We start from the raw sequence: 19,450 nt of genomic DNA, 5'->3' as shown, positions 1-19,450 counted from the left end.
TTTCTTTTATTATCGATGCTTCGTGAAATGTTGTAGCACTTTAAGGAAACCAAAGGTATAGAGAATTGTCCCAAAACCATAGAATCCCAAGATGTTGATTCACAGTTTCACAGTTGTTTGTCCATCCTCATGCAAGATGCTCGCTTCATTGCTTTCACCATAGTAATTTAGTCTTTGTGTGTCCAAGTACAATGGTCAAAGTTTTCATGAACTCTGACCTCAAGTCTGTTGTGACCAGGCTTTGTCCAAGAAGGAAGCGGACAAGGCTGCCCTCACAGAGAAACTAGCAGCCCTGCAGCAGGATCTTATCAATGAAGGCATGGAGCATGAGCGGATGAAGAGGGAGGCCCTTAGTAAACAGGAGCAGGATAAGGTAAAATAAAACAAGGCTACAATAGATGGTTACTTTTCTTCTTCTTCTTAAAAAAGATCTTTGCACATCACTCAGATTTACTACATGTGTACCTCCTTGTTCTAGGACACCATGTCTGTCCTTCAGTCGGAGGTGCAAAGCCTACGGACTCAGTTCGAAGAGTCTTTGAGCTCCCACCAGGATACCAAAAAGAGTCTATCTGAGCAGGTCAGAGATTTGAAACAACAGAGAGAACATACACAACAAGAGGTAACTTTAAACTTCACCAGATTCTTCTGACTTCCTTTTGACCGTTATGCTTGTCATTCAAAGACATCAGGGGGAAAATGTTCTGCACCGTGTTCGTCTATTCTTAAATAGATTTCAAAACCTCAATTTGCAAATAATAAGTACTCATACAGCACCAGTACAAACTTAAAATAAAAAAACAGTACAAATCTTTACGGATGTGTTATGACATTATTATTGTTGTATGGCCTGATTTAGATTTATTCCTTTAAAAAAATGCAAAAGTTATACAGATAATGAAGCCATAGATCTGTCTTTTACTATCCAGTTTATCAAGAAACATTCAAATGAAATCTTTGAATTAACAAAAAGATGAAATTGAGAACAGGACAGGCACTGATTATTCAGTGCATTATACAGTGTTCCTTTACTGCTTTTAATTACTGGGCTCATTTGTTTTTCAGAAGAGGAGATCTTTGCATACTATGTGTCTCACATTAAAAACCTCTTAAGCGATGAACACTGAAGGAATCCTGAGCTAAATAGGTTTGGAACCACTCGAAACAAGCTAAGCTAACGTTGGGAGCAGCTTGGCTCATAGCCCCTCTGGGTTTGCTTTGTCTGTTCAAGTGTCAGAGACGCTGATTTGTAAAGATATGTATCTATCGTTACAAAATAAAAATGCAGCCTTAAAAAGAAATCCATGTAATACATCCATCTGAACCATCTCTGGTGGTCGTACAGAGAAACTTGTTGACCTGTTATGAAGGCTACCATGTTGGAGGAGCAAAGAAGAATGACTTTCCAGTGCAACGTTTTGGTTTTGTTTTCAGGGCCTGTAAATGATTGTTTTGGTCCTTGCATTCACTGACATAGTCACAGGTACCCAATCGTGCTCTTCTGGCACAGACATGTATAAGAAATGACAGATTGTTTGGATTGGCACTGGATGGGAGAGCAGGGATATGACTCTAGAGTGAGTTGGAGTTTGCACTAATTAGTACCAGTGTGAGGGAGAGCCATCTACCATTGGCTGGTGTTGACATTGGCTGATGCCACAGAGCTTAACTAGCATCAGGGTGCCATCAGGTGCGCAGAGCCAAATCCTCCAAGACGAGCTGGTGTCCAGCACTCAATCTCTGTGCCTTCATCCTGTCAAGTTCCCTGAAGGATAATTTAGTTTCACTGACCTTAATATAAACATAAAAGCACAATTAGAGACTATAATTTCTGGCCAGTGACAAACCTCTCTGAGCCAAACGAAAGCCGTAAATCTCATCTCTTGAGGTTGCTTGAGGTCAGAATTCCAGGCACTGGGTCGCTGGGCGTTTTAGTGAAACAACAAGCTCACAGTCACCTCATTACGATGTTACTGCAGAGTAGTAAAGGGCCTCACCATGCCTTGATTTAAAAGCTCGGTTTCCCTGAAAGGGGGGATTGTTTATCTGTATGGGACTTATCGGTTTCCACAAAAAAAAGCAAAAATGAGGATCATCCTGTCTTCCCTCTGTCTCCTTAGTCTTGTCAGAATATAGTGAATGAGGTTGTGTGGAGCCAGAGCAGAAGACTTTTGAGGTTTGGAGAGCCCTCCCTATCATATATCAAGTCAAGCTTCAACGACACTGTCATATTTGGCCGCTACCCCTGCTCGTTTCCTTGTTTGATTGTTTTTTTTACTTATCCCATCCAAGGATTCTCTTGTCAGGCTGTGACAGAGGAGGAGTGAGAGTGTGTGACAGAGAGCTAGGGAGCATTGGAGAGGAAGAAAGCAAGTGGAAGAGAGCAAGAAGAAGGGAACAGGGGGGATACGGTCCCTGGTACCATAATATGAAATCAAAGTTTGAGTTAACCCCTTGTGTAAATAAGCCAGTGGGGGAGTGTTTATTTTCTCCCTTGCAGCAGCGAAAGGCTGGCTCCGCTGGGACTCCAGGTCCCCGTCTCCCATCCATATAATGCAACACTGCTGCCCTCATGTTCTCAGCCCTTCTCCTCCAACACCCCCCTCTAATAAATCAGATAAAATAAAGTATAATTGGCCAGATCAGCACTAGCTTGTTTTTTCTCACATTAGAGTTTATGAGAAAGTACCATCTTGTGTGGCCTTTGAACATAACACTCCTCCTCACCTTCCGCTTCGCTCACCCTCTTTCCTTGATACCTCCTGGGGGGGCAGGAGCTGCTGTTTGTCAAGTTGCTCTCCGTGGATTCTTTACACTTCTGAGCTGCAGTAAGGAGATGGGGAGAGACAGCACCTGGCTACAGGCCCAACTGGCTCTTATCCGTGCCCAGATAAGCTCTATCCTCCCTGTTTCTCCCCCTATACACAACAGGTTACCATAAAACTGAATATAGGTCATACAGTATCTTAAGAATGTACATGTTGCACTTAACATAGGGAACGTTGAGGATAAGCTTTCAAACATTGATCCTCAAATGTGTTATCTGATCCAAAATCAGCCTTACAGTATACTAAAGGATTTTACAATTTGATTATTTCATACAAAACATGTGTTTCAGTTTTTGATGACCTGTAGGTAACAGACAAACACACATTTTTTTAAAGTCAGTGAACTACTTTTTTATGTTAGTCATTTCATTTCATTTACACTGGAAATCGAAATACAGTTGGATGCTTATTTTAAATAGTTTCTTATCTTATTTATTCTTGATTTACTAAACTAAAATCTTCATATCCAATTGGAATATATAGCCGTCACGTTGAGTAATAAAACAACAGGGAGGACCCACACGCAGAAACTAAAACTAATTTATAAAAAACAAAAGCTTGCAATTGCCAAGAAACAAAGTCCATTAAACGTCCAACTAAAAAATCTGAACAGAGAGGATCAAAAACACAAAGACTAACAAAGAGGAAATCACTTGGAGCACAGGTAGAAAGATGTACCGGCTGACACAGAAAGGAAGGAACCCTGAGACTTAAAAGACACTGGGGTAATCAGACACAGGTGAGACTAGTGACACAGGTGAAGACAATCAGAGCAGTCACAGTCACAAAGAAACACTAGACACAAAATAAGACTAAGGGGAAAAGACTACAAAATAAAACAGGAAACACTGAAAACTACAACTATAGAATATCAACAGAAAGATACTCAGGACACAGAGATACACGAGGATACAAAGGACAAAATAAAACAGGAAATCACAACTAAACAACAACAAGGAACAAACGAAACAAGAGTAAATCATGACAATTTCACATTGTACACTTTAACGAAACCAGGAACAAGAAACAAATGTATTCATAGATGGCAGATATCTGGAATCACTTTACAGTAAAGGCAAAAATAATATACTGTGATGATTCTTTAATCTCACATGACTCATGATGATTTAATGGCTACATTAATGCAGAGTGTAGCATGAACGTCTGCTGCCAACCATTAAAAGCTGGTGAAGTCATAATTCACAGTTACTTAACACCATACTTGAATGTACCAATCTCCTTATGTTCATGTAACAAGTTTAATGATGTTACTTTATTTATTCAGTACATGTTTACATCTGACAACCAGTTTGATATAAAACCTCAAAGGTGCTGCTCGGCTTTCATAGAGGAGCAAACACAAGGGGTTCAGTTAAACTTTTGTGCTGCTGGAATCCGACTGATTTGTTGCGTATCTGTTAATTTGTGAAGTTACTGTTCATCAACATTCCTTAACGGATGATCTAATAAGTGTTAAGTTACCGCAGTAAGTCCGAGTGATGTGATCATTTGTTTAACAAGAATCCCTTATTCACCACTGAATCATTATGAGTCATGCAATAGCTAAACATTAAGTCTTTTATTTTTGACCCTTTTGTAAAGTGTTGCCACTTTTATATTCAGCTCATGAAAAAGAGGTGAACTGTTGATCTACAATGAGCCCCTGAGTCATAATTATTTACATTTTTATAATTTTCAATTACCACAATCTGGACATGAAGTTAGAGGACCTTCGTCACCAGCTGCAAGAGGCAGAGGATGTACTCATCAAAGTGAAAACTGAGCTGATTGAAGCTCACAGAGAGCTCCAGGAGTGTGCACAACAGAGGGATAGGCAACGGAAAGAAGCCCTCGACCTGAGAAGACTCTTGGGGGATGAGACCAGGGAGAAGGAGGCGATCCAAGCCTCTAACCAGGAGCTGAGAGTTTTTATCAAAAGAGCAGAGAGTGACAACAGCAGGTACATTAGTCACTCTGACTGCAGTTCTCTTCTGTAATCATCTAGCAGTTATGTATTGTTTTCTGTTATTTTAACTTAAAATGTGTCTTTGCTAGCTTAAGACGAGCTGTAGAGGAGAGAGAGCAGAAAGTAGCTGTCTTGGAAGACTGCAAATCCTCAATGCACCAGGAGGCAACCACGCTGCGTAGTAGCATGAGAGAGCTTGAGAAGTCCCGCCTGCAGGCTCGCAGAGAACTGCAGGAGCTGCGCAGACAGGTAATAAGATCATTGAGTTTACTAATTTCTAACCTATTCTTTTTTCTTTTTTTTTAAGAAATGGTTATCTTCAAGAAGTGTGTGCTGTGTTTAAAACGAGCAGGTAAAGGTACTTGAAGGTGAGAACGGCCGGCAGAAACAGGAGCTGCGAGAGCTGCAGGCCCGGGTGTGTCAGGAGGAGCAGAAGGAGGAGGAGGCGCGGTGTGAAGCGTTCACTCTGAAGCAGAGAGTGCTGGAGTGCGAGGCTGGCAGAGACGCAGCGCTGAATGAGGTAGAAGGCCTCCGGGAATCAGTCTGTTAACAACATGCTCGAGCAAACATTCCACTTTTGCATACATACTTGAGGAATACCTGCTATACTCATGAGAGAATATGAACCCTAACACACTGCATATACTACTGTAACAGTGAGCTGCTGTCTTGAATTAATAGTAACAGTATAAAAAAATTAAGATTCTGGCTCTGCATTATGAAATATAGTGTTTTTTTTAACCTCTTCACCCATTTACAGAAACCATGATGTTATTTTTTGGGTAAAGTGTTGGTGGCTAGATAATGCTCAGGATATTGTTCTTCAGGATTTACACTGCAGTGTTGTTAATCAGTGTGTTGTTATATTCAGCCTGTTGAACAAATTTCATGACTCATGATAATATGGTAAGTCTTGTGACTGGTTTTCATGTTTGCGTAGGTTGCAGGACTGCAGCGCCGTGTGCTGGAGCTGGAGAAATCGGAGCTTCAGAACCAAGATCTGCTTCAGGAAAAAGAAGCCTATCATCAGCAGTGTGACCAGAGGCACAGTCAAACCACTGCTCAGCTGGAGGAAGCACTGGAGGAAGCCCAGATCCAGCTGAAGGAACTCTCTGTTCAGGCGGGCCTCGCTGAAAGGAGGGTCCAAGGTCTGGAAGAGCAGCTAGGTCTAGAAGATACCAAACGCAGGGAGCTTGAGCTCAAGTTGTCGGGGTTATATTCAACTCTGCGTCGCACTGTTTACACCAGCCATACGAGGCTTTCAGGCACACCCGGCTCCCATAGAAGGTCTCCCTCTTCATGGAGAAACTACCTGCAAGCAAAAGGTATGCACATGCATTTTCAGAATGTTCTGGTAGGATGCCATTATTTTGCTGAAAGTGCATGCTACAACAGACAGATCTGTGTTCTCTTTATCACGTGGTGTAGATGAAGAGATGGACTTGGAGTCAGTGCACACAGCTCTACGGGAATTTCAGCAGGATATCAGGGACACGCAAAGAGAAAGGGTACGTTTGAACTTCTTAATTACTGTTAGATAAAGGGCTCAACGTCACAAACCTCAAACTCTATTCTTTATTTCACAAAACAACACAGGTTTGTTGTAGGAAGGGGAGGGGGGGCTAGACATCTTCAAATTGGAATACAAGGCGATAAAAAGAAGCTGGGTTTCAGGGAAGTAAAATCTTAGAGTTCCTTTTGATCCATGATGCTAATTTATGCAAAGTTAGAGTACTTTTGAGCTAGGCATGGGTCCTCCACTTTTTCAAAACCAAAGTCCTTGCTGTTGTGAAGAAGAAACTGACATAAAGGTTTGAAGGACAAATAGCTTAATTTACATACTACGTAATACTACGTAATACTTCATAATAACCATCATCTATAAAGGGTAAATAGATAGTTAATTAACCGTTAGTTAATAGTTATTTACTGTTCACAAACAATGAAATGCTAGTTATTAATGTTTGCTAACTATCTTTCATGCAATCATGTATGTTGTGTTCACAGTTTATTGATGCACACATTATAACATTTTATACACTATATAAAGTGTTTGTTAATGATTAACAAATGATTTGTAAACCTTTAAGAGATGGTTTATTAAACATATATAAACATTACAGAGATGATTATAAAGTGTTCCCAGAAACTGATTTGGTTTCAAATATGTATTTAAATCTTTTTTCATATCTTTTTTTCATTTTTTCTTCGCATTCCTCCAAGAAAAACTCTGGGGATCTATACTTTAAATGTTCTAAACTGTGTCTTTTAGTTTCATGGTTGTTGGAGACTCGTTACTCAGCCATTCCCTCGTTATTGCTTTTTTAAAACCAGCTAGTAAAATCAAACTCTGAGCTGATTATTGATCTGATCCAGGTCAACAATCTGATATACGTTCTACAATCATTTCTACTAAACTCATTTTCTTCCTTAGGATGAAGCCAAGACCCAGGTAATTAGTTTAAGTCAGCAGGTGACCGAGCTCCAAGCAGGCCATGATTTGTCAGCCACCCAGCTGCTACAACTACAGAAGTCTTTGAAGAAATCAGAGCAGGGTAAGGAAACCACTGATCCTACAAATACTAAGATTATCAGATAATAATTCTGTTTTCTATTTAAGCACATTTACCATATTCTTTCAGAAAAAAGAGAGGTGGCAGAACAGTTGCACAAAGCGCACACATCCATGTCTATGCATGAAGAGGCCATACGTCGTACAAAGGGGGAAAAGAGAAAAGTTGAGGAGGAGGTGGCAAAATTAAAGATAAGTCTGCACACTGCTGAGGCTGAGTCCAGGGCACTACAGGTAAGTAAAGAATAAAAGGACAGGTATAAACTCTCACAGCATATATCATTTTTACAAAACTTCTACTATTCCACAGGACAAGTTGGAGCTCCTGCAGGGCTCAGAATCTCGTGCACATGAAGAACAACGGAAGCTAAAGGAGTCTCTAGAAGCAGCAGAAAGCAGGGCGAGCCGCCTGGAGCTGTCCCAGCGCACCCTTGAAGGTGAGCTCCAGAGAGCCCAGCTCAGGGCAGCAGAGCTGGATGCAGAATCAGGGGCGCTGCAGGACAGACTCACAGAGCTGAGGAGGAAGCTGGGTGAGAGCGAGGACTGGTGTGCAGCTCTGAGGGTCAGCGAGGAGAGGTTAGCCACGTCTCTGGCTCAAGCTGAGCAGCACGAGAGCCAGCTGAGAGAACAGATCCACAAGTTGTCTAACACTTTCAGCGAAAACATGAGCAGCAACGAAGCTCTACAGGAGCAGATCACACAGCTGCAGAGAGCTCTGACTGCCAGCGAGCAGGACCGAAGGATGCTGCAGGTACAGAATATCACCTACTCATCCTTAACACAAGATAAATCAACAGGATTAAAGTTACATGTTGTAGTTAAATGTAATGCTACAGGTAGAAATTCATTCCAAGAAAAACAGTCCTTCACCTGAACCTAAAACAAATCATGTGCACTGTGTTTTTCATGCTGTAAGCTTTTTTTCTTCTTAGAATAAGGGTGTTTGATTGAAACTTCAAATGAGATGAATAGCCACATTTTCAGTGCCTTTGCTTTGATTTACCATGCAGCTAGTAACATTCACAGTTCCAGACTGAGCATTTTCTATTTACATTTGCTGCTGTGGTTTTCCTGGAGGACCTCAAAGACTGAGCAATAAAATTCTCGGGCAACCTCATTAATTCTCCAAGAGCTACTCAGGAGAGCTTTCCGGTCTTAGTTTGGGACTGCACTTAAAAGATACTGAGCAAACAAAAACATAACCTGCTTGGTATAAATCTCTTGATTTTCTCAAAAGCTGTCAGGTCATTGCCATAAAAAGTGAGGAAAAATTCCAATCTCTTGCTTGCACCATTCAACGGTGTGTCAAGAACTATAAAAAAAAAAGACAGGATATAAAGGAAGGTGAGAACTGTAGGGTCAGTCGTAGTGCTATACTGTGTTTTGACAAAGCTGAGTTGCTCACTGCATAGTGTATGTATATCAACATGTGTTTGCCCAAAGGAACGCCTGGATAAAACACGAGATGCTCTCTCTGAGAGTAAGAGGCTGGGCCACAAACTCACAGAGCAGACCCAGAACCTTCAAAGAGCCCAAGAGGACTGTGAGTTCAAATACTGTGAGCTGGAGAAACATAACAGGACTCTGAAGGAGGTGAGTCACACTGTGGTGAAAGTGCAAATAAAGGTGCAAAGGTTAAGACTCCATTTTGATATATACATACATGTTGATGTCTCAGAGCCTAAAACAACAGCAGGAAGTTGAAGTGCAGGCCCAGATGAGCTCTCAGCAAGAGAAGGAGGAACTTCAGGACAAAGTCACCAATCTCCAGAAGTCTTTGCAAAAGCTGCAAAGTGAGAGAGCAGAGATGGAGAGGGTGCTGACACGACTTGGTAAAGACAGGTCAGCACTCAGAAAGACACTGGAGAAGGTGAGCTGACCCATCTGATTCACCATTATTTGGAATTTGTATTTATTTAATGTTCAATGGTATAGGTACATTTATGAAGCAAGTGAACCAATGTCAAACACTACAGCTATATCTATATCTTGAGTTTATTTCCAGCGCCTGTCCCTCTGTGAGCCTTTACAATACATAAAAAATCAACAAATACACAAGAGACAGCACAAAACAAACTCAACAGTAAACAAGACAGAACAATACAGGATACAAAATATCATACAATGAGACTGTAAAACAGGAAGCACCAGATCATACATGGCCACATGACTGAGTCTTATTGGAACACAAGATGATAGACCAGGGCCACCAGTAGCCTAGCGCTTACACCCCATGTACTGAGGCATAGTCCTCCAACATGGCGACCTGGGTTCACATCTGACCTGTGGCCCATTTCCCGCATGTCATACCCCTCTTTCTCTCGACGATTTCTGACTCTATCCACTGTCCTGTCTTTAAACTAACGGCATAAAAAGCTCAAAATGAAACCTTTGGGGGGATGAAAAGAATGCTTACAAGATGATGGACTATATCGTGAACGAGTTCAAGTGATGACCACTTTTCAGATGTGATGCTCTGCTACATGTGCTGCAAAAAGTATAAAAACCTTTGGAGTTGGAGCGTGCTTTGCTGGAGAAACTATATGACGGCACATCATTCTAAGCATTGTTTTCTGCAGTTTATGTTCTGTGTAGAAAAGTGGTCATATCTGCATTCATCAGACAAATACAATATTACTAATTTCCAAATATGTGTGTGCTAAGCTCATTTCGGTTGATGATGGGGGGGGGGGGGGGGGGTAGATTGATCAGGCTCTTTTAAATACATTGATTTAAGTAAAATAAATTAAATTCAAGAAACCAACATCAGAGATGGTGTAGAGGTTTATGTTTGCACTTACACAAAGTTGAGGGGCTTAGCAGTGACATTAAATATTAGTGCAATAGATATCTATCATTAAAACAATATATAATCAAAATTATTTTTGTATAGCATAGATTGATCTGCTCTAATACTACAATGAGAAGCAGCCTAAACCATAAGACATAACCCCCACTCTATTGGACCCCGGAACATTAAACAGCTTTTGGTAAGGAAACCTGAAAAGTATTGGTGCTGAGGTAAAAGGTTTGAAATACATAAGAGAGCCAAACCACAAAGGGCTTTAAAATATAATTAAAATCATCTTAAAGTCAGTTCTGAAACTGCTGGAAGCCCACGTATATATAGAAGCCAGGACTGAAGTAATATGTGTTTAGTGCTGGTCAGAAGCCTTCCTGTCCCATTCTGGACCAAGACGTGCAGCCACCCGAGCATTAAGGCACATAAATCTGTGGTTACAATAATCACTGTAGGAGGAGATCAGATTTATTATTCATTTATTTTTGTGATATAGTTTGTTTTCATTTCCCTAATATTCATCTCCTTTGTCACACATTGGACAGGGTGATCTCAAAGAGATGGAAACATGTAGGTGGACTGTGAGAACCACGGGGCTCTGTGCTTGGCTTCTGCTACACGCATTACAGGAAGGCACATGAGTGCAGAACGATCATGGTAAAGTCGTTCACATTATGTCACCCTCGTGTTGTTGTCAGGTGGAGATGGAGAGGCTAAGGAGGGAGGAGGGGGAGGCCTCTGCAGCCAGGGAGAAGGAGCTGTTGGGACAGAGGGTCCGAAGTCTGGAGCAGCAGCTGGCTGAAAAACATGAAGAGGTGCAGACTGTGCAGGTGAGAGGCTGCTGGAATATGGACAGGGACAGGGCTGGGGTCACACTGCTGGACAGGAGGAATTATTAGAAATAGGCAAATTCAAATCAAACATTTAAATGAACAAATGGTGATAGCTGTCACTTTTGAAATACCTTAATACTATACTTGAGTTTACAGAACAATCAACTGCTATTTTTCAAAGCCATTCAAGTGACATGTTAATAAGTCAACCTATTTATATGTGCAGATGAATGTAGATTTACATTTGAAAAACACATCCAGCACCCACAAAGAGCTCTGGATCAGGAATCATACAGTTATATAGGAAAAACAGGCACTTAATACTCACATGTTTTTTTTTGTCATAAAAAGAAACACAAGAAAGATTCAGTATACAGGGGATAGTATGGATGACGTAATGCCGATTTTTCGAAGCACCAATGTTGCAAATTTCATGAATTAGTTTACACTCTGGCCTGTAAATTTCATATTTGTATGCAGAAAGTAATTTTGTTTTAGTTTTTTGTTAGTTGAATTGGAGATATGTTTCATGCGATTCTAAAACTCAAACCAAAGCGCAACAGTAACTCAATGAATTATCAGAGTCAATGAGTTCATACTGAAGAAAAATGCAAAACTAATTGCAAAAACTTAAAATATCAAACACTACATAAAGATGCATCAGACAGCCAGTGATTGAGAGATGACATCATTAGACAAATATATATATATATATGTATATATATATATATATTTTTTTTAACAAAGTATGTTTTTTAACTGTGTATAATGTCTCAAAGTCCAGATGAAATGAAAAATAAAATTGACCGGTTTAAATCCAGCGTTGCTGTGTTAAATGTTCATTTACCATTATCTGTCAAATATAATTCAATTAAACATTAATTAAGTATTTTACATCCAAATAACCTTATTTTCTCTTCCTGTAAAACATTTCAAATGTCTGATGACTCAACCTTAACTCATTTTTCAACCACTTAGAAAGCTTCGTCAAAGCTAACGATCCAATCACATTCATCTCAACGCTTTGTCCCGCCTTCTATTTTGTGATTGGTCCTATCCTGTTTCAGTTGGATATACGACACGGCAGATAATCTCTCAGTTCAGTTTCATAGGGAATATACATGTTTCAAACCAGTAAGGCCAAACATTCCTGTAGCTTATTTTTTATTGAGGGATTTTTTCTGTTTTTAGACCCTCTCTGACTTAACTAAGTGTTGTTGCCTTCAGTGATGGCAGAAGGTTCATGCAATCATTTCTATGATTCTTAGCCAGTTCTCACTGCACTGCCCTGTTACATTAAATCAACAGAACATGTTAGTCATGATTCTGAATGGGAAACAGCTACTGTTTCAGTTCAATTCAGTTTTCTACCATGCACCTAAATGTATTTTTTAGTTTGAAAACTGGATGTGCCAGGGGTCAGTGTACCCAAGCCCAGGGTCAAAGAGCTTCTGAGTCCCCCTTCTGTTAAAAAATAACAGACTGTGGCAACAGACAAAGACTAAAATAAAAATCCTGACTTTTATACTTGCTTAATTATTTAAACTTACATGAACTGTCTTCAGGCCCAAATCTCCCAGTTTGAGCACTCTCATGCACAGCGCCTTCTTGAGGTGACTGCCCGCCATCACCAGGAGCTCGATTCAGAGACAGAGCGTCTGAGAGACAGTCAGCTTCAAGCTGAGCAGGCTTTAGAGACCAGAGAGAGGGCTCATCGCCAGAGGGTCAGATGCCTGGAGGAACAGGTATTTTATTCTAACTATTGGGAATTAATTTGGAAAGTTTTTCTTTTAAACTACAAATTCATATGTATTATATATTTGTCTTTCTGTCTTTGAAGTCATTTTCTTATCCCTGGTTTTTTCAAAGTTGCTGACGCTGAAGGAGCAGTTGGATCAGGAGACGAGCAGACGGCGGACTTATTTCAATCAGATGCTACAGCCTGGTGTTTAGAAGCAGAGACCCTGCAGTGAAGTATGTAGCACCTCTGTCTGCCTCATTCACTGCTCCTCTGGCAGCTTCCCAACAACATTAAGTTACAAGCTACGTCCGCACAAACACACTCCTGAGGCGTCTGCTCCCACCCGTGCACATGTGCACGCCGGATTAAATTAATCTGCAGGAAAACTCAACAACAACAAACAAAGAGTGTTTTGTGTATAAGTAGACTAGATGTGCCAAATTGTTTTAAGGATTTCCTCTGGCTGTCTAAGTCTGTTTATGCTGCGTCATTTTTTTGCGGAACAATATGATGAATGGTTTCCTTGGTTGGTGCTTTATTCTAATCTTATAATTTTCAATTTGTCAAACTGATCATTTACCAATTTCTTTCTGTCATAATCACTGTTTGTTTGTCCTAATGAGAATATGTATCCAAATATTTACAATAATGGTTCACAGATTTCCTTTGTAATGTGATTTATTAGTTTTTTTTATGGTGCCATAAACAACTTTTATAATGAGCTAATTAATTTTATTATGTCTTGGATTTGATTTGTTAAAGCTGTGATTGTTTTTAATAAACTGGGTGTATCAGAGCACGATCATACAGTTGTCTTTGACAATTAAGTTTATTAATGATGTTTCTTCTGGAAACACATCTTTGTTATGGAAAAAAAGGTCTCCTGTGATCTTTGCAAAGGACAGCACAGCCCTTTCATGGCATGCAAGTTCTGGCGTTTGGTTCACACCATTAAAAGCCTTTGTGGATTTAGTGTTGTGGGTGAGAGAATGACCTTCGCTCTCTGTTGCCTGAGCTGTCTTCAGTGTTTTCTTTCAGATGTTTGCAGCCTTGAAGTCTGTGGGGACCAAAGATTACCAGACCTAAAATCTCAAGTTAACATGTGGTCTTTTTTATTTCTTTGTGGCTTATAAAACCCAGAAATATGTTGTTACCGTCCTGTGCTAATGTGTATCCAGCCACACATGCATCTACTGTGTAAGTATCTTTAAAATCAATCGAAAACCTTTCTTACATTTCAGCTCCATGCTTACTGTAAATGGTGTCATATTCTGACAACAGTGCTCATGCATGTCTTCTCACTGTGTAACCTTGCATGCCTCAACTGTACATAGTAGGAGTTTCACTGAAAAGGGAAAATCTTGTCAGAGTTTCTTTAAAGCAGCCCTTTGATTATCATAGTTCCGCCCAGTGGTTATCCAGTTACCGGCCTCTTTACAGCTATTGGCTGGAAGCAGCTAATTATGCAAGGTAGTGAATCCCTGTGGGGGAGGTGGGGCCAAAACTGAAAGAACTCCTTTGGCAGGCAGAATAGAGCTTTTATTGAGGATATTTCTAAGCTGACCATCAGGGACCAAATCGCTGGATTGTTAAAAAAAAAAAAAAAAAAAACATCTCAGCTGAATCACGCTGCTCCCCCTCTTTCATTCCTTCCCTCGTTTCATTTCAGTGAGACGGGAGTGTAGCTCTCATGCAGTACCCAGCAGCAAGCAGAATGCAAGGAATCTACAGTATTCCCCTGTCTCACACAAGAAGACCAGTTCACTCCTGAAGGACAAGTGAGTGAGGAGAGAAAGAGGCAGAGCCAGAGAGCAGAGTCAGGGGAGGATTCACACTGCTGTGGTTGAGAGGAGGAACGTACGGTCTTGTCTTGTTCTGCTCTGCTCTTGTTGCCTCAGGTGTGTGTGCTCCTCCCTCCCCATCCGCAGTGCCTGCTGTCAGCTCCATCCCTGGCTGGCTGAGGCCATGGTGTTGGTGCTGCGAGTCCTGCTGTCCTGCTTCTGCACCCTGCTCTCCCTGGACCTGCTGCCTGGGGTGGAACCCGCTGTGCCCCTGGAGGACTTCTACCCCTTTGGCCAGGACGAGGGGGACTCCCAGACCATTGCTCAGGACGACGGAGGCTCCAGACTGGTGGAGATCTCTGTTGCTTTCCCCTTCTTTGGTGACAGGCACACAGGACTCTATGTGAGTACAGAGCAGTGATTTTTTTACTGATGTGTGTGTGTGTGTGTGTGTGTGTGTGTGTGTGTGTGTGTGTGTGTGTGTGTGTGTGTGTGTGTGTGTTTATGTCTCTATATGTCAGCGTGTATGTGTGTGCATGCACTTGGCAGTTGGCAATTGAAACTGACATGGTGTGGATTGTATAAGAGCCTCAGGGAGATGAAATTTGGCCCACATCCAGATACTACATTGAAGTGCCCAGTGAGAGTTTGTATATGTTTATGTGCACTCACAGGCTCTGGTGTGTAGCCTCATTTGTAGAATATCATGTTGTCCCCTACGGGTGGAATTATAATCCTGGATGACATTTTCCTCACTTTACATCTGCCCTCCTTGCACTCTGAGGAACTCTCAAGTACAAGAAAGAAACTATTAGCAGAAGAGTGAAAAGCCTTGTTCTAATCAGTCTACAATAAGCTGTTAAAGGAAATGACAGTTTGTGTTCTTACTGTTGCCGCAGATCATCTGTGAGCGGTTCTCTTTTAGAGAGAGCGGGGTTGAAATCTCCTCTCTGGAGAGTGAGAAAGAGAAACAGTGCTCATGGGAGGGAGCAGCATGGTTTGACGAGGATTTTCGCGCAGCACGGTGAAACACACTTTGATCTGCCTTTGTCATGTATTGGGTTCCGTTCCAGCGCATGGAAAGGCAGAACTCCCTTAAATCAACACCACCTGTTGTGGTTATGCATCCGCATTCACTCTCCCTGAATCCCCTCCTCCTTCCCCATTTGCTCAAAGCCTCGCCTTTCTCCTCCCTGTTCAACCACAGGGCAGGGCAGGGGAGGCTGAGGAACCATGGCAACAATGGGCAAGGTCAGAGGTGGTCTTTCTAATATAAGCATCTGTGCTATGTTGGTGAGGTCAGTCAGACTCTTTTGAATCCATGCACAGTGCATAGTCTCATTGACACAGTATTTTTAAGTGCAGTGTGTCAGAGATGTGTCTTTATGACCTCACAACTGTGGTTGTTCTGTATTGTTTCTAGAAATAAAATAAACTTTATTTATATGGCATCTTCAAGAACACAGTTATAAACTGCTTTACAAACATTTACTGTATATTAAGGTGGACAAATGAAGCCAAAATACCCCCAACAACGGGGGGCTGACATATTGTGCAGGTGACATATGCAGCCAGTCTTTGCAGTAGAGATCAGCTGGTGGGGTATTGATGTCCAACCCCCTCAGCTAACCCTTACACACATTTAACTTACTGATAAAACAGTTTTAAAAACTCAGGTCGGTGCAGTCTACACTAGAACAGATTCTTGTGTGGTTTGAAGCTGGCACTCACAGTTATGTAATGTTCAATGACTCTTGTGTTAGTGTTTGTTATGTTACCTCTCACTGTTTCTCACTGCATTTGTCAAAGGAGTCAGAAAAGTTAATCCGGCATAAATCAGTACCAAAAGGACAAATTGTGACAGAAACCATGTTTGAGGAAATGTATTTGGCATATATTTTGAATATTTAATAGTTTGACCATGTCCCATCTGTCAACATGGAGGAGGCGGAGCTTATGAGATTTACTGCAGCCAGTCAGTAGGGGGAGCTCCAGATGTTTTGGCTTCACTTTTGAGGGGCTGTCATGTTGTCCATTCTTTTTTTTTAACAGTCTGATTGAGAGGAAACTTTAAAAAAAGTTAAAGTCACTAAAAATAAATACATTATGGATGATTAAAAAAAAAAGTTTAAAAAAAGGCCCTGAAGCGTCATTAAACATAAATATATTCCCTCAAAATGAACTTTAACAAAGTGGATTTTTAGTCATCCATCGAACTTGATGGAGCTCAAAGTTTGCATCCCTGATCCCTTTCGTTACTTCAAAGTAAACGACGCCCTGACTGCAAAGTCTCTGTCACCTTTGTGTATCAGTTTGAACCATGGAACTACATGGTTGGATGCATTTGAGGATCTAAGGGTGGGAGAAGGGACATAAAGAAGGACATTATAAAGTTTGTCACTTGGGGCTTCTTAAGTAATAAGTATTATTTTTAAATTTAAATTTAAATTCTCAAAGCAACAGGTATCCAGTGTAAAGAGACCAGGTTTCATCCAAGTCTGTAAGGAATTCCAGTGCATCACTTCTCCTGTAATAATTCCTGAAACACAATAGTCAAATTAAACAAGATTAGACAAGTCAATGGCTGCTTGGCATGTTGATCTGAGGTTTAATTCTCATCTAATAGAGATAAAAATCAGAGCTGTCCACATTCTGCCGTGTTTAGTTGTGATGTGATACCCTGTTGCTCCCTCTGCATCTCACTGGGCTGTAATCCAGTACTCACGCAAAGGCATAACACATTGTGACAGACACTTGAAATTATAGTCACGCTCATTTTAAGTGCCTTACCTGAATCCATTAAACATGTGCTGTGGAGTGTGCAGGCCACATGGGGATGTTTGCCACCAGAGAGACGCTTTGAACAGTTAACATGCCCCTGAGTGCTAAGGGGATTAATCTGCATAAATACCTTCTGCTGTTCCTTCAAGATGGGGTTACATAGAAGCTGTAGGTACAAACTGACTATAGATGTTTTTATAATTGCTGTTATTATCATCACTGATACAGTTCAGCAGAACATGTTACGGCTGAGTGTCGGCAAGAATCTGGTCATCTGTTACATATTATGATACAAGAGATTTAAATCAATACGCCGATATATTCAAATATTTAAGGAACGTAGATGGATGAAAACACAGCTATCTGATGGTTGGGGTTTAAACAAAACGCACAAAGGAAATGTTGAAAGAGAGAGTAGGGGGTGGCATGCAGCAAAGGGCAAAGTTGGGTTTCCGGCCTCTGCAATGAGACCTATAGCCTCCGTACAAGGGGTGTGTAACATAACCGCTAGGCTGTCCGGTGCTCCATTGTTTTTTAAAGTTTTTATATTCTGAGGACATGTTTCCTGGAGTTGCTTCATAACGATTGCTGACTTGACTGCTGTTTTTCAAGAAACAATCCAATCCAATTTATTTGTAAAGAAAAGTGCTGATAGTGAATAAAAAAAATCCACATTATACAACACACAAAACTAATTAAGGGACATAAGAACGCTGTAAAATACTTACTACATCCTACTGGATGTTGCATTTTCATTGTAGCTTATTTAAATGCAGAGTCGTGCATGAGTCAAGCGGACACTAAAGTGCTCCCTTGATCGTCATAAACTGAAGGTGTGGATACCAGATCAAGCTCTTGTATTTAACGAAGCTGCAGTGAGTATTTTTTATTATTATTATTATTATTTTTTTTTTTTTTATTGAAACCCCTCAGAGTCGATCGCTTAAAACAATTAACTATCAGTCTCTGTCCCTACACATAGCGAATAACATCATATTTTTAGCTGTTGTTACCAACAAAGACATCATAGAGTCACAGTTATGTTACACTTGGCCGCAGAGCTCCCCGATGTCTCATCAACATTAACTGAAGAATCCCTTTACAAACATGTCCCCATTACGAGGTCCGACGCTCGTCCCACTTCTGCCTCCTGGTAACCAAGCCGTCCCTCTGTTATGGTTTGTGTCTGGGAGTTCTCACACGTTGCTGGGATCTCTCTTCCTCCCCCCCTCCCCTCTTCTCCAGCCCCACCCCCGTCCCCCCTCCCCTCCTCCTACGCCTCAGATAACATGGCAGGGGTCTTCCCCCTGGAACTGTCCAGCTGCTTTATCTGAGAAATGACCAATCACTTTAACAGAACACAGATGTATCTGCAGAGCATCTTAGGGGCTTCCAAACAATGCAGTTCACGGATTAACTACTCGTTCCGATGGCCAGTGTAGAAAGATCAAGAAGGAGGATATCCAAGGTCAGGGAGGAAAGAAAACAAGTTTACAGCAGATGTGAGGATAGTCAGTTATGATCAAAGGCATTCATTGAAGATACACAACTTCATAGAGTGGAAAACTCGAGCTTTTCTCGTACTTCATATTGTGAAACATGTCATTCATAGAATTAAAATTTACAGAATAATCTGACATTTTTCTATAATTAGACATAAACTTAAATTTTTAGAGGGTCCTGCCAAGAACGTGCTGCAATAACTGCACCCTTTACAGATTGCACATCTGCTAGTGCTCATCTGCTCCTCTGAAGAGCTTCAACACTTGTGCAATTTCATTCACTCACTCTCACTCACCACTATGTATGGCCCAAAGATGTGTGCATCAACTTTTACTCTTTGTTCTCTGAATGGGAGATTTTTTTAGACGCATGTGTTGGATGAGCGATGTGACTGAGTGATATTAGAAGCAGTTTTGTCCACCATGGACAAGATTGATCTGCACATACTTAAAAAAGTTTAAAAAAAAGCCTTTAAGTCATAAAGTAAAGGACCGATCAGGCTATAGAAATAACACTCTTTGATTTATTTTAGGGAGGATGTATTCCCCTCTAATGCCTCTCCATCCAATATTAAGCTTATTGTTTACCATGTGATGCATTCCAGGCACAGACTGTATAAAAATAAAAGTAGTCTCAGTGATGTCA

General features: G+C 40.9%; 2 protein-coding genes across 3 annotated transcripts in view; both read left to right on the top strand.

Annotated features, from left to right (window-relative positions):
- crocc2 (ciliary rootlet coiled-coil, rootletin family member 2) overlaps nt 1–13,900 on the top strand; it is a 40,287-nt gene extending 26,387 nt beyond the window's left edge. Inside the window, exons 22-36 of the mRNA XM_061030558.1 lie at nt 239–373; nt 479–622; nt 4,550–4,788; nt 4,884–5,043; nt 5,147–5,314; nt 5,735–6,119; nt 6,223–6,302; nt 7,229–7,349; nt 7,437–7,600; nt 7,677–8,117; nt 8,810–8,959; nt 9,045–9,236; nt 10,865–10,996; nt 12,565–12,744; nt 12,869–13,900. Coding sequence (XP_060886541.1) covers nt 239–373; nt 479–622; nt 4,550–4,788; nt 4,884–5,043; nt 5,147–5,314; nt 5,735–6,119; nt 6,223–6,302; nt 7,229–7,349; nt 7,437–7,600; nt 7,677–8,117; nt 8,810–8,959; nt 9,045–9,236; nt 10,865–10,996; nt 12,565–12,744; nt 12,869–12,952 — 2,775 coding nt within the window. The 3' untranslated portion in view covers nt 12,953–13,900. The remainder of the gene's footprint in view (nt 1–238; nt 374–478; nt 623–4,549; nt 4,789–4,883; nt 5,044–5,146; nt 5,315–5,734; nt 6,120–6,222; nt 6,303–7,228; nt 7,350–7,436; nt 7,601–7,676; nt 8,118–8,809; nt 8,960–9,044; nt 9,237–10,864; nt 10,997–12,564; nt 12,745–12,868) is intronic.
- A 195-nt stretch (nt 13,901–14,095) lies between these two features.
- Nucleotides 14,096–19,450, top strand: part of sned1 (sushi, nidogen and EGF-like domains 1) — a 34,414-nt gene continuing 29,059 nt past the window's right edge. Inside the window, exon 1 of one of the 2 annotated variants that reach the window (XM_061030547.1) lies at nt 14,096–14,924. In XM_061030547.1, coding sequence (XP_060886530.1) covers nt 14,706–14,924 — 219 coding nt within the window. In that variant the 5' untranslated portion in view covers nt 14,096–14,705. The remainder of the gene's footprint in view (nt 14,925–19,450) is intronic. The other variant, XM_061030546.1, reaches the window with a different exon arrangement.

The sequence above is a fragment of the Labrus mixtus genome, chromosome 3 (genome assembly GCF_963584025.1).
Source record: "Labrus mixtus chromosome 3, fLabMix1.1, whole genome shotgun sequence".
Lineage (NCBI taxonomy): Eukaryota > Metazoa > Chordata > Actinopteri > Labriformes > Labridae > Labrus > Labrus mixtus.
The sequence above is the reverse complement of the archived record's forward strand: the minus strand, read 5'-3'. Positions and strand labels throughout refer to the sequence as shown.